This window comes from Heterocephalus glaber, unplaced genomic scaffold, assembly GCF_053883595.1.
Source record: "Heterocephalus glaber isolate CG9 unplaced genomic scaffold, H.glaber_assembly_v1.0 deba00001456, whole genome shotgun sequence".
NCBI classification, from domain to species: domain Eukaryota; kingdom Metazoa; phylum Chordata; class Mammalia; order Rodentia; family Bathyergidae; genus Heterocephalus; species Heterocephalus glaber.
Window position 1 is genome coordinate 2,578,765 of NW_028258304.1, and position 17,009 is coordinate 2,595,773.

General features: G+C 34.3%; 1 protein-coding gene across 16 annotated transcripts in view; it reads left to right on the top strand.

Annotated features, from left to right (window-relative positions):
- The window catches only part of Tia1 (TIA1 cytotoxic granule associated RNA binding protein), a 34,850-nt gene extending 18,058 nt beyond the window's left edge, over window positions 1–16,792 (top strand). For 3 of the 16 annotated variants that reach the window (XM_004849911.4, XM_013074072.3, XM_087215948.1), the window contains 10 exons: window positions 602–656; window positions 829–861; window positions 2,107–2,194; window positions 5,729–5,804; window positions 9,764–9,872; window positions 10,247–10,342; window positions 10,456–10,540; window positions 11,254–11,377; window positions 12,515–12,660; window positions 14,088–16,792. In XM_004849911.4, coding sequence (XP_004849968.1) covers window positions 602–656; window positions 829–861; window positions 2,107–2,194; window positions 5,729–5,804; window positions 9,764–9,872; window positions 10,247–10,342; window positions 10,456–10,540; window positions 11,254–11,377; window positions 12,515–12,660; window positions 14,088–14,214 — 939 coding nt within the window. In that variant the 3' untranslated portion in view covers window positions 14,215–16,792. Of the gene's footprint in view, window positions 1–601; window positions 657–828; window positions 862–1,436; window positions 1,606–2,005; window positions 2,195–4,553; window positions 4,717–4,787; window positions 4,854–5,728; window positions 5,805–9,763; window positions 10,006–10,246; window positions 10,343–10,455; window positions 10,541–11,253; window positions 11,378–12,514; window positions 12,661–14,087 lie in introns of those variants that run through there. The other 13 variants (XM_004849913.4, XM_021262497.2, XM_087215950.1 and 10 more) reach the window with 10 other exon arrangements.
- The last annotated feature ends 217 nt before the right edge of the window (window positions 16,793–17,009 follow it).

Sequence of the window (17,009 nt, forward strand, 5' to 3'; positions counted from 1 at the left end):
TCAAGGCGAACTACGTGACCTTGTTTCAAAAAAACAAAAAGGAAGCATTATATTTACTTTATAGCAAAAGATCAATTATGTATTCACATTTCATATTAAAAACTGGGATAAGCTTTTAGGAGAGAAGAGGACCGTGTTTATGTTTGTTTGTATTCTCTGTGTTACCTTGCATATGATAAATATTAAAATATTTGTTGAATTACTCAAGCTTAGATAAAACATCTAGTAACATTGGATGCAAATGGAGAATAAAAAAGGGAAAAATCTATTGGTTCCTTTGGTAAAATGGGTTATTTGAACATTAAAAGAGATCTATAAAGTTTAGGCTTTTTCAAGCTGTGCATATTGCTCAGTAGTAGAGCACTTGCCTAGCATATGCAAGCCCTTGGGTTCAATCCCCAGTACTTGCAGGGTAAAGACTACAGTGTCAAACTGATCTGCATAAATATAGGCCCAAAGGTAATTATTGAAACTTTGACCAGGTCTGGTATCCCTTTTAATATTTCATCTTAAACTAATACGTACTCTCCGTATTCATAGATACAAATCTTGTTTTGAACTTTTATCATTATGGAGTGTAAAGGCAGAAATTTTCTTTTAGGAAGTCAAAGTGAATTGGGCAACAACTCCCAGCAGTCAAAAGAAAGATACAAGCAGTAAGTATATTTTGTACCCTTTGAACATTTGTTTTTATTATACCCAGTAGTTTTATTGTAAAGCTTATAAACATCGTACATGTTTGCAGTAATATTTTGATCGTTATCCTAAGATATGATTTAATGTGTTTGTGTTAATAAATTTAAGAACAAATCTAATCTTTGTCATCAGGTAGTACCGTTGTCAGCACACAGCGTTCACAAGGTAATTGTATCTTCTTAAACATAAAATGAAATCTCTTAGAAAGGCTATTCACTAACCACCTGAAGTTTTTTTGTTTGATACTGGGGGGAGGGGGGAGGGAGGAGATAGCATTTCTATTTGTTTCTTTGGCAGTATTTTCCCCTTTTTCCCAGTGTTCACCAAATGTGGTTTGTCCACTACTATAATGCTAGTTCAACTCTATGACCCCTTCGTAGCAGCTGATTTCTTAGAAATACTTTCACCACCTAAAGGGCAAGATACTCTGCTTCCTTGAGGTCACCTGGGCTTCATACCCAGATCTTCCAAGTGCTCAAGTTGCTCCTGAAACTGTTCCCAAAGAGCAACCCAGTATGTTGCTTAAGACCTGCCAAATAGGGGTAACCTGCTTTCCAAATATACTTTGTCAAAATTCATATATATACATATATATGTATATATATGCATATTATATATATATATATTCCTTTAAAAATGTTTGTCCAACAATTTTGCATTTTTGAGTGTTTCCTTTTTGAGTGTTATCTTTTTAAAGATTGCATATGGGATGATGATTTCTTTCCAATGCTTTTTTAATGGTTCTGATATAAAGTGAAGGGATTACTGTTTTCATTCTGTTGCCTTCAGTCTTAGTTCACTTGCACATGGATTCACATAAACTGAATGGTGTAATGTCTGGGCAACCAAAACTGTTGGCTTTTGAGAAAACTGTCAAAATACTTTAACATCAAACTGTTGCAATGCAAGGTATTTCTTTGATTGTTCTTCACAAAATATGAGTAAACCAAGTAGATCATGTAGCTAGCTTCAGTAAATTGTCTTAACTGAGGCAAATCTAGTCTACAGAACTTACAATACCACTATTTTATTTTAGTTTGTAAAGCTTTAATATAGTGGTTAAAATGAATAAGTAAATAATTACTATTAGAATGGCAACTCTGATTTTTTTACAGAACTGAGACTTGTTATATGTTAGTTTATTCTCATAGACTAGCATAATTGATTATAAATAGAAATGTAACTGTGAGTTTTCAGTTAGCTTTATCAGTCTTTAGAAGAATCTTTCCTGTATTGTTACCTTGATTTATGTTTAATAGGATTTTTATACAGATAGTGTAGTGTTTTATTTATGCTTTATATTATAATCTATAAATTATCTTAAGAATACTTTTATTGGATAGATTGTAGTATTTTCCAAATTCTGACGTTCTATTTTTCTTTTCACTTCCCCTTTTATCCCCTTATAAGATCATTTCCATGTCTTTGTTGGTGATCTCAGTCCAGAAATTACAACTGAAGATATCAAAGCAGCTTTTGCACCATTTGGAAGAATATCGTAAGTAACAGAAGATAAATAAAATACTTGTAATTAGAAACAATTTTAGGTAAAAGTAATTTGAAAATAGTTCTGTTGTCAATTTGGGACACTAATGTTAACTCTTCAACATAGTGTATTAGATCGTTTAGAGATCATTCAAGATGTTAATAACAAAATATTATTATTCCATTAATGAATAAATCTTTAATCTTCAATTATCTTAAAATCCATTTTCAACTAGCATTAGTTTTTAAGAGACATTTGTTATTGTACATGTTATAGTTTCTTTTATAGATATTTTGCTAGTTTGATAATAATCTTCAATAACTTGGGCTTTGACTAAGCAATATTTGGGCACTTCTATGATACCATGCATTTTGTGCTAATATAACTTAACAAAAAACCCTTCAATTCAGTCTAAAAAGCACTTGTTAAATGTTATTTCCTAGTTTTTGTCTTTTTTAAAAAAATGTTAATAAAAATAGTGCCTTATAGTTTTTGTAAAGCACTGTCTTGCTTGCATTTGATATTAATCATATATTTAGGCCCTTTCTGAGTATCTTTATTCAAGGTAGCATTCATAATAGAACTCTTAATATTTTGAAAAGCATCCCATATTAGAGAAAGAATAACAAGGTTTTTTATAATAGTTAGTAATTGTTGAATTTAGAAAAAAAAATTTGGGTTTCTGGTTGCTTTTTATTATTTTAGCTAGAAGAGTGGTAAAAAGAAAGTGCTAGGGCCAGGGATTTGACTCAGTGGCACTGCACCTGACTCGAAAGCACAAGGTCCTGAGTTTGATCCCCTGTACAAAAAAAAAAAGGAAGTGTTGGTTGTGGTTTGGGTTGAACAGACCAACAGCAAAAACTAGGAGTTGAGAATGGTGGAAAGTAAATGCCAGTAGCATTGACGATGAATTTTAAGAGTTTTCATTTGAAGAGTTGTAGTTCATTGGTAAGAGGATGAAAATGCATAGTGACTAAGGAGTGACCAACTTCAAGATTGGGGCTTATAAATGGACTCTTCTATTAGATGAGATTTGTCTTTGTGGGAATTGATTAGAAAATAAAGTTTTAATTTCTTGGTTCTCTTATCTGCTTTAGTGTTTCAGTAATGGTTAGCTTGCTTTCAGATATCTAGACTTGAATATTTGGCTCCTCGAGGGTTCTATATGCAAAACTTTGGAAGCTTTCATTTTGTTGTGCAGAATCTTTATATTAAGTTTCATCCAATCCTCAGAGTAGTTACAGGACCATAAGGGATTAAGAACCCTATTCTAGATCTTTCCTGCTGCTTTTTCAGAGAACATTTTAGAGAGAAATAAGTAAGAGTTGACTAGATTTCTGGACTGACATTTCCTGAAGCTTTGAAAAGAAAATATTTTTTCTAGCATTTTAAACAGATTAAGCAGCTATTTTGTTAAATGAGTTTTGATTTAAGTAGGTTTTCTTAAAATGGGAATTTTAGTTTGGGATTATACAAAGATTGGGTAGTAATTGGTAAGTTTAAATTAAATGACCTAATTTTAGCAGCTTCATTATTTTAATCATGGATTGATAATTTCTTTTTTTGGTACCGGGGATCAAACTCGGGACCTTGCGCTTGTGAGGCGGGCGCCAGAACCACTGAGCTAAATCCCTGGCCCTGATAATTTCTTTATGTTGAATACAGTATATTGGTATCATTTTTAGTCTGAATTTTCTTGTGGTCCCACAATTACTGATGTATGCATTTTTTTTTTCTTGGTAAGGCTTTTCTTTAAATTTCATCATTTTTAGTTGATGCATGGCTTGCATTTAGTCATGCAAAGTGTTAGCTTTCCTAAATTTAAAAGAACCATTTGGCAACGGGTACCTTATTTTCCTGATTTTTATAATTGTTGTTAAAATACATAAGTTGACAGCTGTATGTTGAAGGGTTCTCATTATAGTTAGATACTCTTTTTTTTTTTTTTTTTTGTACTGGGGATCGAACTCGGGACCTTGAGCTTGTGAGACAGGCAGCAGCACCACTGAGCTAAATCCCTGGCCCTAGTTAGATATTCTTTATAGGGTTACTAAAGCAGTGTTTGGTTTACTGAAAATGTTATAATGAATGGTGGCCAGTTAAACTATTTAGTATGAAAAAGTACTTTCCCTTTTTCACACAACTTAAACTTTTCCTGTTTCTTAAATCTAAGGTGACACAGCAAATTTTGGGATAGAAGTGTATAAGCTACCAAATTAAATGCATGTGTACCATATAGATAATTTAAGAAGTATTTTTATATATTGTGAAGTGACTTGCATTAACTTTCCCTTTTCACCAGCACCTCCTTGTCATTTTGACTGCGCTTAATAAATCACCCCTAAGTTAGTCTAAAATATGCTTATGTATACTTTAATTAATATAAAATTACATTGCATGGCTTTCTGACTTGGGTTTTTGTTGTAAAAGTGCCTGTTTTGTTCATGTGTCCTGAGAGAACAAGCATTGTGACATACCTGGCTAACTTAAAAGCAGATTGCCTGTGAAGTACAATTTGAGTCCAATTTTTTGAGGTATGGAGTTTTAGCTATCATGGCTGGGTTTTTACTCAATCTCAAATAATAGGGCTCTGGTTATTTTGCAGAGTGTCTCTGAAGAATGGACAGAATTGCCCTGGCTAACTACAAGCTACGGTTCACAGTGGATAAATGTTGGCGTGCTTTTTTACTTTCTGATTTTTTTAAAATTTTGCTTTTATTATCTTGTAGTTTCCAATCAATCTTAATATGAATGCTATTATAAAATTCAGTATAAAATCTTTCTTATATAACTTAAAACTAAAGTGTGTATTTAGTATTTTTCTTCAATGATTTAACATTTCTGAAATATCAAGTTTTCACTTTACCCTAGCCCAAAATGGGGGTGTAGATTGATTTGAGAAAATGAAATAATTTAATTAGTTTAGGAAATATATAATTTTTAAATTCTTTTAGTTTCCAGTTTTCTATTTTATTTTTTTAATGATTAGGTAGAATATGGTATCAAATAGCAAATTATAAGTTGCATGGTTAAAGAAAGCCATTCATTTATTGTGTCTGGAAAACTTTTAAGTGGTTAAGTAGTAATGCATATGAATAGCTACTTTCACCATGCTTAATATATAAAATTATAAAAAACATTTTGAAATGGGAGGCAATTTCTGTATAATATGTACATATATTTAAGAAATTACTGCCGGGCATGGTGGTGCATGCCTGTAATCCCAGCACTTGGGAGGCTGAGGCAGGAGGATTACCACAAGTTCAAGGCCATCCTGGACTACATAGTGAGTTCAAGACTAGCCTGGACTGCATAGTGAGATCCTGTCTCAAAAAAACTAAAAAAAAGAGGGAAAAGAATTATTGATTTGCATGTCTATAAAGCCTCTTTTGCTGATACATGATAAATTTTATAGTAAAAGGTACATTTTCATTAAAGGCTCACTTTAATGATGGTGAAACATGAAAATGAGTTGTGTATGAAATTCTCATTTTATATCCAGAGGACAGTTAGCAAACCTAAACTTCTGATTGTTTCTGTTTGCAGAGATGCTCGAGTGGTAAAAGACATGGCAACAGGAAAGTCTAAGGGATATGGCTTTGTCTCCTTTTTCAACAAATGGGTGAGCTCAATCAGAAGTGCATGTGTAATGCTATAAGTGTAAAGAATGCATTCGATCCCCAGTAACAACAACAACAAAAAGAATAAAGAATGGAAACACTCGGGTTTTTTGGTTTTTTTTTTTTTTTTTTTTTAACACTGTTTTAATTATTAATTTTTTTTCACTGATAATTAGCACCCTAAGAAGATATCTTCTTTCTCCTATTCATTTATTCAGCATATGTTTAGCACCTGATACGTGCAAAGTATGGATTAAATTTTTCATAAATTATAAACAGAAGATGTTTAGATTATCAGCCAAAAGTAGATGTTGAAAAAATCTTATTTAAGGGGACTGGAGGTATCTTAGTAGTAGAGCACAAATAGCATGTTTGAGGCCCTTGGGTCAGTCCGTAACACCAAAAACGAAAGAAAATCTTGTTTATGAATTTAATTCAGTACCTCCTTTTTTTATATTTTCATGGTAATTAAAAAGTAAGAAAATACTGCCTGGTATGGTGACATATGCCTGTAATCCTAGCACGTGGGAGGTGGGAAGCTGAGGCAAGATTGTACTAGCTTGGGCTGAATAGTGAGTTCAAGGTCAGCCTCAACTACATAGCAAGACCCTGTCTGAAAAAACAAAAAAATTAAGAAAGTACTCTGATGGGTGAGAGCTTTTTAACATATTATATATTGGGCCGAAGATTTAGCTCAGTGGTTCCAACGCCTGCCTCGAAAGCGCAAGGCCCCAAGTTCGATCTCTGGTACCAAAAAAAAAAATTATATACTAATACATTTGAGATATAACCATGTTTTCCTTTGGTTATTGAACATCAATTTGCCTATACTTTAAATTTCTGGTTTTTGCAGAGAAAAGGAAGGATACTGTGGTATGATTATAAAGAGAATTCCATGTATGAGGTGAAAAGCTGATTTATGTAAAAAAAATAAGAGGACATATATTTGTGTGATGTGTTTTGTGTTATTTTTCAGTTGGTACTAAGAATTGAATGTAAGGCCTTCACATTGAACTGTATCCCATTCCATTTTTTATCTGGGGTTAGAGTGTGTCACCATGCCCAGTTTTGTGTCTTACTTGTGTTGTAAATGTATTGCCAATTCAAATAATAAAGGGCTTTAAATCTTTTAATATAATAACTGAATATTGAAAGCAGTTAAATGCATCAGGATCACACAAAAATATAAGACTACAAATAAATTCTCCAGGAGATTGAATCAAGATAAAAAAAGTACAAGACTGCATAGTGGGACGATTTATATGCACAAATTTTGCAGTATACGTCAAGGTTTCATTAAATCTTAAATTTTACTGTCCTCTATTATGATTAGTGGTTGTGTATAGTAAGTACAAAAGCACTATACTTTCTGTGTTAGAGTGCCTTAGAATGAGACAGTAAAAGTTTTTTCTTGGGCCAGGGATTTAGCTCAGTGGGTCTGCCACCTGCCTTGAAAGCTCAACCATATACATGATGCATCCCACCTACCAATTACAAGACTTCTTTTCCTGTGAGATGAGAAAATAAAAATTATGACAGTGTAATTTTACTTGTTATTCTCAGCATAGTATTTTGGAAAGGAAAAAAAAAATACTTTATACATTGGACTGGTAAACACAATCTGAGTTCCTTAGAGTATTAATTCATAGATTGATGGTGTGTTTTCTTTCCTACTCTTTTTTTTTTTGGTACCGGGGATAGAACTTGGGTACTTGAGCTTGCGCAGCAGGCGGCGAAACCACTGAGCTAAATCCCCGGCCCTATGGTGTGTTTTCTAGTACAACTTGGGAAATAAGTTATGAGTTAGGGTGAGCTAGGAACTCATTTTTCCCATTTGAAATTATGGAATATAGACTTCTATATAAATTTCATTATTGATGCATATTTCATAGGACCTAGAGTCAAATGGTCTTCATTTAGATGTCTCACAGGTGTCTTAAATTCACCATGTCTTTTTATTTTTCCCTGACCTTGGCAATTGAACTCAGGGAATTTGCACCAAAGTACCCCCCAGTCCTTTTTGGTGTTTTGTTTATTTTGAGACAAGTTCTCATTAGATTGCCCAGGCTGGGCTTGAACTTGTGATCCTCTTACCTTAGCCTCCCAGAGTACGAGGGTTACAATTTAAATTTACCATGTCTTAAACAGAGCCCTTCAATACTCATACCTGTTCCTCTTCTCCCTCCCAATCTTGTAATTTAGTAAAAGCTAGTATCAGCCTTCTAGCTTCTCAAGTAAGAATCTAAGAGTTATCTTCATTTAGTCCCCTTTTGCTTATTGTGTCGTCCTCCTACCTCATTCTCTCCTTTTAGATTCTATCCACTGCTACCACCTGTCAGCAACATTTTTTTTTTTTGGTACTGGGGATCAAACTCTGGACCTTGTGCTTGTGAGGCAGGCAGCGGACCCACTGAGCTAAATCCCCGGCCCACCAACATTTTTTTAAACCTAGAGTATTGCAATAGCCTCATAAAATGTCTTTTTCCATTGTCTTCTTGAATCTTTCTCCTCCTAACACTAAGAGTGGCCTTTTGTTTTGTATTATGTTGTGTTGTATTATCGCAGTACAAGAGATAAAACTCAAGGCCTTATGGATGCTGGGCAAGTATACTCTTAGTACTGATCTATATCCCCAGCTCAGAAAAAACAAATCAAATCGTGACAATGCCTTATTTTAATTATTTTCATTTCAAGATCTGGAAGTGTACCTCAGTGGTAGAGCACTTACCTAGCATGTGCAAGGGCCTGGGTTCAGTCCCCAGCTCCACAAAAAGACAAACTGACAAACCTATAAAAGAAATATATCTTTCTTGATTTGGGTGTGGTGGTGCACACTTGTAATCCCAGCCTTTGGGAGGCTGAGGCCAGTCTGGGCTGCATATTAAGACCTTGTTACAAAAAAGTAAAATCTTTTGGTTTTGTTCTCTTACACCCTTCCTTTTTGCTCACTAGATTCTACTGAAACTAGTCTTGTTCCATGAACTTCTCATTCTTTCCAAACTTTTTCCTGCCTTAATACTGAAGTGCTTTCTTGTCTTCTGAAGCTTTCTTCCCCATCATTTTGACCATGCTAGTTTATACTCATCTCAATCTTAGAATAAATGTCATTTCAAAAATGATGGAACAGGGCCAGGGATTTAGTTCAGTGGTGCTGCCACCTGCCTCGCAAGCACAAGGTCCTGAGTTCGATCCCCAGTACCAAAAAAAAAAAAATGATGGGGCAAAAAAAAGAAAAAAGTTGGAGATCCAACCCAGTACCTAATGTATGCTAGACAAGCACTCTACCACTGAGCTATGTCCCTAGTCCTAGCCTTTTGTTTCTATCACTGCATGAATCTCAGTTTGTAATTGTAATTGTATTTTGCTCCCCAAAAGGATATAAGAGCAATCCAAGAATCTAAGAGGCTATGTGTCCTTCACTAGTGTATCCCTAGCTCTTAACATAGTGCCTAGAACATGGAAAGTACTCAGGATTTATTTGTTGAATTAATGAGAAACCAAGTAGTGTCATTAACAAGCTTGTTGGGTTGTGTGAAGTAAGAGTTTTATTCATGTTAGGCTGAATTATTACATGTATTTTATGCTAGCTACCTCCTTAGGACTTTGGAACTCCAGACTTTTTCAGATGATAAGTCTTGTGTGGTGGTGCATGCCTGTAATCTCAGCACCGGGGAAGCTGAGGCAGAAGGATCACTGCAAGTTTGAGGCCAGCCTGAACTACGTAATAAGACCCTGACAGATGCACACACACAAAGATGATTAACAAAGGGACTGTTTCCAAATAAAGATAATTTAAAAGCACCATTGCATTTTTGTAAATCTGTTACATATTGTATGTTTTGTAAAGCACTTTCACTTTTAACAACATATGTGAAAAGCACCAAGTTTTCTTTATTGTTAAGAGTTGTTGAACATCAACTAACAGTGGATTCTTTGTTGTTTCTAATGTTGTGCGGAACAGGATGCCGAAAACGCCATTCAACAGATGGGTGGCCAGTGGCTTGGTGGAAGACAAATCAGAACTAACTGGGCAACCCGAAAGCCTCCAGCTCCCAAGAGTACATATGAGTGTAGGTGTATTGGAGAAGAAAAGGAAATGTGGAATTTTGGAGAAAGATACACTAGATTTTAAATGTTAGACCTGTTCCCGGAGACTTATTGCAGAAATAGATGAGAAGCAAATCAAGACTACTGTTCAAAAATGTACTTAGTTTTCATTTTTGTGATTTTAAGTAATAAATTATATTATCTTTAATGTTAAGTCTCCTCTTAAATAGAGAATGCTGGGTAATTTTTTAGACATTCTTGGGGGAGGTTTAATCCTAAACTTGAATGTAATAAGTATTTTGTAAGCATTTTGATCAAGGTAAATACTGCCATTACAGTAGTTAATACTGAACATTTTGTCTAAGGAATTAAAGATATAAAACTTTTTTCTTCCCAGCAAACACTAAACAGCTGTCATATGATGAGGTTGTGAGTCAGTCTAGTCCAAGCAACTGTACTGTGTACTGTGGAGGTGTCACTTCTGGGCTAACAGGTATGAGAGTTTTACTTGTGGCATGTTGAAATTAATTTTTAAACCAAGAAACTTGGTATTGGTAGGATTGTAATATAACTTATTCTGGTTTCTTGTTTTTATTTTTCTAACAGAACAGCTAATGCGTCAGACTTTTTCACCGTTTGGACAAATAATGGAAATTCGAGTCTTTCCAGATAAAGGATATTCATTTGTTCGGTAAGGTTGGGTTTTTTTTACTCTTTGTGGTCCTGGGAATTAAATCTAGACCCTTCACAGTAAACTACATCCTGGCCCTTTTTAAATTTTTTATTTTGAGACAGGATCTTACTTTATCACTAAATTCCCCAGACTGGGTTCAAACTTGAGATCTTCCTGTCTCAGCCTCCCAGAGTGCTGGGCTCTTAGATGTGTACCACCACATCCATTTGGATTTTTCTTCCAAAAAGTTTCTCCCCTCAAATATTTTTGAATATTTAACTTGGTGATTTTCTTAGGAATTCTCCTTGGGGTTTGTTGTTTTTTTTTTCAGCAAGAAATAAAACTGTATTTTCTTTTTTTTTTAATTAAGTTTATTGGTATATTTTAGATATACATAATGATCACATTCATCATAGGGACTTTGTACCTGTACATGATTTATTTTTTTTGGTTTTGTTTTTGTTTTTTCAGCAAGAAATAGAACTATATTTTCTTTTTAAGTTTCACCAAAAAAAAAATTTCACCTTAGGTTGTTTTGTTTTTTTTTTTTTTTTGTACTGGGGATCGAACTTGGGTCCTTGCACTTGGCGCAGCAGGCGGCGAAACCACTGAGCTAAATCCCCAGCCTCACCTTACTTTTAAAGGAATGTTTCTTTCATTTTTAAAAAATGTTTCATTCATAAATATTTAAAAGAATTTATATTGATGATTCTTAATATTGTTTCCAATAGGTTCAATTCCCATGAAAGTGCAGCACATGCAATTGTTTCTGTTAATGGTACTACAATTGAAGGTCATGTTGTGAAATGCTATTGGGGCAAAGAAACTCTTGATATGATAAATCCTGTGCAACAGGTGAGGCGGTCCTTTGGAAAATAATTTCTGGGCTAATAATGTTTATTTTAAAATGAAGATTTATTGATAATTTTTCTTAATAAGTTTCTAGCTCAATTTAGAGAATATAAGGGCTCTTCCTATGTGTATTATAATTCCAGAGTGATGTTTCATGGATTGCAGTGGTGATATGAGTGTAACCACCTCATTTGAGTCACACTTACACAGTGGATTTTAAAATCCTCCGACAAACCTAACAGAGTCTTAAATCTTTTTTTAATACTTCGCAGATTTATCCACTTACTACTTGGAGAAGTCACAAGTATGTTTGACTCAATTGAATAAAAAATAAAGCTATAATAAATATATTTAGAGCCTTGGCATTTTATTCTTGATTTAGCAGCCTTTTGTTTTTCCAGGGTGCTATAGTGGTCAGACAAAGATTGTCTGATCCCACAAAGATTGGTGAGTGGAAGATAGAAGTGAGAGTAAAAAAATGCTAACCTATATAAAAATTTTTTTTTTTTGGTACTGGGGATCGAACTCGGGACCTTGCACTTGCAAGGCAGGCAGCAGCACCACTTAGCTAAATCCCCGGCCCCTGTATAGATTTCTTTTTTTTTTAAATAAACCAAACAGAAGAATAAGTTATCTTTGTACCTTCCCAACCTAAAGGAAACAATCGTGGATGGATTACCAAACATGTAAACATTGTACTAAATACAGTTTTTATTATAGGAGCATTACTCACTGCCTTAAAAAGACTGCCACAAAGGCTAGGGATGTAGCTCAGCAGTGCAGTGCCTGCCTGGCAAGTGCAAGATGCTGAGTCTGATTCCTGGTACCGAGGGGAAAAAAATAACTGAGGTAAAATAAACAACCATTGAATAGAAATGAGCAAAATAAAACTTAAATAAATAAAATGTTTCAATTCCCAGTACCAAAAAAAGAAAAAGACTGCCACATAGAGCATCTTGTAGCATTACAGCAATATGACGTTACTATTTTTGTAGCAGTTCCTTACTAAATTCTGTTTATCCTGTCATTTTAATTATAATGATGTCCCTAATGTTTCAACCGTTTTTGGTGTATCAGGGCTATATATATACAAACAACTTAAAATAGTACTGAAATATCTGTTATAATTTTTTCTAATAGCAGAATCAAATTGGATATCCACAACCTTATGGCCAGTGGGGCCAGTGGTATGGAAATGCACAACAGATTGGCCAATATATGCCTAATGGTTGGCAGGTACCTGCGTATGGAATGTATGGCCAAGCATGGAACCAGCAGGGATTTAAGTAAGCATATTTGATCTTTTCCATTATTAACCTTTAAAAATATTAAAAAGAAATTTTAAGTATTCTGTAGGTAATGTGACCCTACTATGTACAATAAAATATAACTAACCTAGGGCCAGGGATTTAGCTCAGTGGTTCCGGCACCTGCCTCGAAAGCGCAAGGTCCCGAGTTCAATCCCCGGTACCAAAAAAAACACACGAAAAATATAACTAACCTATAAAGGACTTAATTTAGAATAGTTTTTAATTTATAGTTCTTTAAATATGTCTCTTTAGAAATTTGCCTAGAAGCCGGGTGTGGTGGCACATGCCTGTTATCCCAGCACTTGGGAGACTGAGGCAGGAGAATTGCTATGAGTTTGAGGCCAGCTTAGGCCACATAGTGAGTTCAAGACCAGCCTGCACATAGCAAGACCTTATCTCAAAAAAAATTTTTTTTTGCCTTGAAGTATAATCAGGGTCATACAAATTTTAGTAATGTTTGGTAATAAATGGAATAATTTTTTGTGAGAAAGTAAGTGCTTAATAAATGTTAAGCCTTTCACATGACTAATGGTTCCTTTAGTTATTCTCTTTTTTTGTACTGGGGACCAAACTCAGGACCTTGCGGTTGCAAAACAGGCAGCAGAACCACTGAGCCAAATCCCCAGCACTCCTTTAGTTATTCTTGAATACATATATTTTCATTGAGAAAGAGCGTTTGTTAGCATTAATTGAACCTCACTCTGTGTGGCTTCTGGCAACCAGCATCCGAACACACTCACAGTTTTCTCCTGGATGGCAAGCTTCTTTTTATACCCTAAATTATACCATTTTACTTACATTTCTGAAAAACAGGCTGGAAGTAAAAATACTTTGCAGGTTAAAAATTACCTTATATTTGTAATGATAAAATTTGTGAATTTACATACACTAATAATTGTTAATTTCTTCCAGTAACATAATTGCTAGTTCTACTGTATTTGGTGATGGAGTTTCTTTCAGGTAGAAGCTTGCTTATCACATGTCCAACCCAGATGGAGATGGACAGTTTTCCTTTCTGAGATGAGAGATGGGTTTTCCTGAGGTCAAAGGGAATAAACATAATAGGTTAAGGGTATTTTCTTAGCTGTATTTCTCACAAAATTTAACTGCCTTAATTAAATCTATGGGGATGCTTGTTTTGAAAAGAAAAAGTTTTTACTTATGCCACTGCTTTCCCTGGCATAGCAGTTTTTCTTCTTTTTTTTTTTTTGGTACCAGGGATCAAACTCAGGTCCTTGCGCTTGCGCACCAGGCGGTGAAACAACTGAGCTAAATCCCTAGCTCCAATTTTTCTTATAAGTGTATTTCCCATTCCGCGTGTATTTGTTAACTTGTTCTTGGCATCACATTGTTTTAACCAGTGCATTTCCTTGCCCCTCTGCTTCTTTCACATTCTCTACCAGTCAGACACAGTCTTCTACACCTTGGATGGGACCAAATTATGGAGTACAGCCGCCTCAGGGGCAGAATGGCAGCATGTTGCCTAATCAACCTGCGGGGTATCGAGTGGCAGGGTATGAAACCCAGTGAAAAAGGACTCCAGAATCTAAAGCCAGTGGCTTGAGGCTACAGGGAGTGTAGTGAAGCCGTTGTTTACTTAAAGATTTATCAAATCAGTCAGTGCAAATATCAGATACAATGTATTTATTTAAAAGATTCATTTTTAATCATGAAATTACTTATCATCCACATTGTTTTAAAAAGAAACAAGATGCTGGATGTCTGCCAATTTTTGCCTTCATTACCTGTTTTGATAAAGTTTCTCAGATCCTTGTTTCAAATACAAATGCAGGGATTGCTGCCACTTTTTTTTAAAAGTAAGAGGCAGAAAATTGCACAATGTTGAACTTTTTTCCACTAAAGTAGTATGCAGTTCTAGTTTGCATTTCTGACATGATTTAAAACATGTAATATAAAGATGTAAAAAAAAAACCAGAAGAAAAACCAAAACTGTGCAAAGTCTCGAAGTTCTTTGTAACCTTCTGCTTCTGCACAATTCTGTTTTAGGTTTTTAAAAATGCATTGTTTGAGTAATCTCATTTCCATTGTTATCCCTTTAGGGTTTTTAAATATAAATTATTAGATTTGCATCATTTTGTATTTACATTTTTCAAAAATTTGTCTTGCCTTATTAAAGTTCTGTAAAATACACTTAAATGGAAAAAAATGATGTTCACTTAAATTGAAGACTTTTCTCAGATGAATTGATAATTGCATTCATCTTGTGTTTTATATGAGAAGGTGCCTCAAGAATTCCCTGTTGGATTTGTTTAAAAGGATTTATATCTTCTGTGATAAACTTTGCTGTGTACCAGGAACTGTAAAAACAAACCTTGTTACTAAAGAAAATCTCTGAAATGTGATAAGTTCTTATGCCATGTTACTTTCCTGTGTCAACCTCTACATTTACATGTATTATTTCATTATGTAAAATGTTTTAGCAATTTAATATTTTGCACAGTTAGCAAACTTTGTATGTCGTTTCCTTCTTAAAGGCAACATGGAGGCTTGACATGAAGTTTATAAGTTTTAAGTTGTTTGCATGTGAATATCAAATACACACTTTGGTAGCTTTTGAGTACAAAGTCATCTGCTCTTGTTTTTCAAGAATTTTGAGACACAAAAGTTGTATGTAAAGGAATATATTAATTTTCCATTTTCTAGTTAGATTTACTTCAGAAGAGTAAATCAAGTGAATTTTAATGTGTACAAATAAGTGGTAGCTGTGAAATTGTAGAATATCCTTATGTCAGGCTTGGGGTTCATTGTAAACTCCAGAATTAGCCTAAAGGACCAGCTAGGCAAAGCATTTTTTAAATGTTCAGAGGCCAAAAGATAAACAACAACAACAAAAAACCCTTTAAAATCCTACCTCCTTAAAACAGCCTTCAAAGAAGAAAATCCTCAGTGCAATCATCATTTTTATTCTTTTGGTACCTGTTTTCTTGGAGTTCCCAATGGGAGAGAAAGGGCAGGATGGCTCCAAGCATTAAGAGGCTTACTGTTTGATGGCATTATTCTAGCTTTGAAATTCCTAGTACATTTCAGTCTCTTAGAAGAGTTGTAGGAGATGGTTTGGTTTGGTTTTCAGTGAAGGTCAGAAACCATCTTCTTCCTTAACTCGCAGAGACAGAGGGTCCCCAGTATATGTATTTGAGTGGTTGATGGTTTTTAAGACCTTCAGAGAGCTCCCAGCAATTTACTTAACAACAACAGCAACAAAGGTCTGTGAAATCTTAAGAGCTTCCTGGCCTGTATCTTCCAGGTAGGAGCAAAGGATTCTAAGCTGGTCTCTAAGCCAATACCTTTTAAACCAGAGCCCAGGAAAAACAGCTTATCATTCTTTGGAGCTCAATTCTATGCAGTTATACTGATGTTTCATTAAGTCACTGTGTATTTTTAAGTGTTGATACATTAAAAGTTGCTTTGTGGGAGATGAGTAAAATTTTGGAATACATGGAAATTTTATTTCCTTGTTAACTTCTACAAATCAGGGCATGCAACCAAAAGCAGCTTAAATGAAATACTCAAAAGTAAATAAATATCAGGAAACTATTTTTAGGTTCTTCTGACTTATGTTTCTATTTTAGGACCCTCATTTTTTCTCTTACAAAAAAAAAAAGATTTTATTTGCTATATAGCTCATGGACTGCAGGGTGAATTGTTGGGGAAAAGTAATTTAATCTGAATAAAAGTACAGTTTTCCATTCATTTTCGCTATCTCAAGTAATAGTTTTTATTAGCCAGTATATTTTCTTACTGTATAAATCTTAAAATGTACATTGACTACTTTTTGAGAAGTGGTACCAGTATTCGTGATGAAAAGGTTACTACTGAACAACTGCACATTTCAGAAACATTGCAAACTTGATTTAAATCTTAGTGTTAAAGCAAATGATTTAAAGATATTTTTCAGTCTAAAAAATTATACTGGTGTTAGTATCAGGTAAGGAAATTGTTCTTAAAGTGATTTCATTCTTTGCAATATGCATTCAGATTTTACTTTCGGATACTGTAAAGAGCCTAAAGTGATTCACTCTCAAATGGGTCATTAATCCAAAATTCTTTACCCTGTTTGGATATTAAAGTTCCTTTATGTTTTCTATAACCCGTGGAATCTTCTTGCAGTGATTATTGTGTGTGAGAATTTTGTTCACTTTGGTCTAGCCATATTGTTATTCATTCTGATATTTATTTATATACTTTAAATCTTACTCTGGAAACCATGGTTTACATTGGGTTACTGCTTAATACCACAAAGAATTTGCATTTTGTACACTTAATTACAGAGCCAGTCTCATTTTCCTTATTAATATCATCTGTGT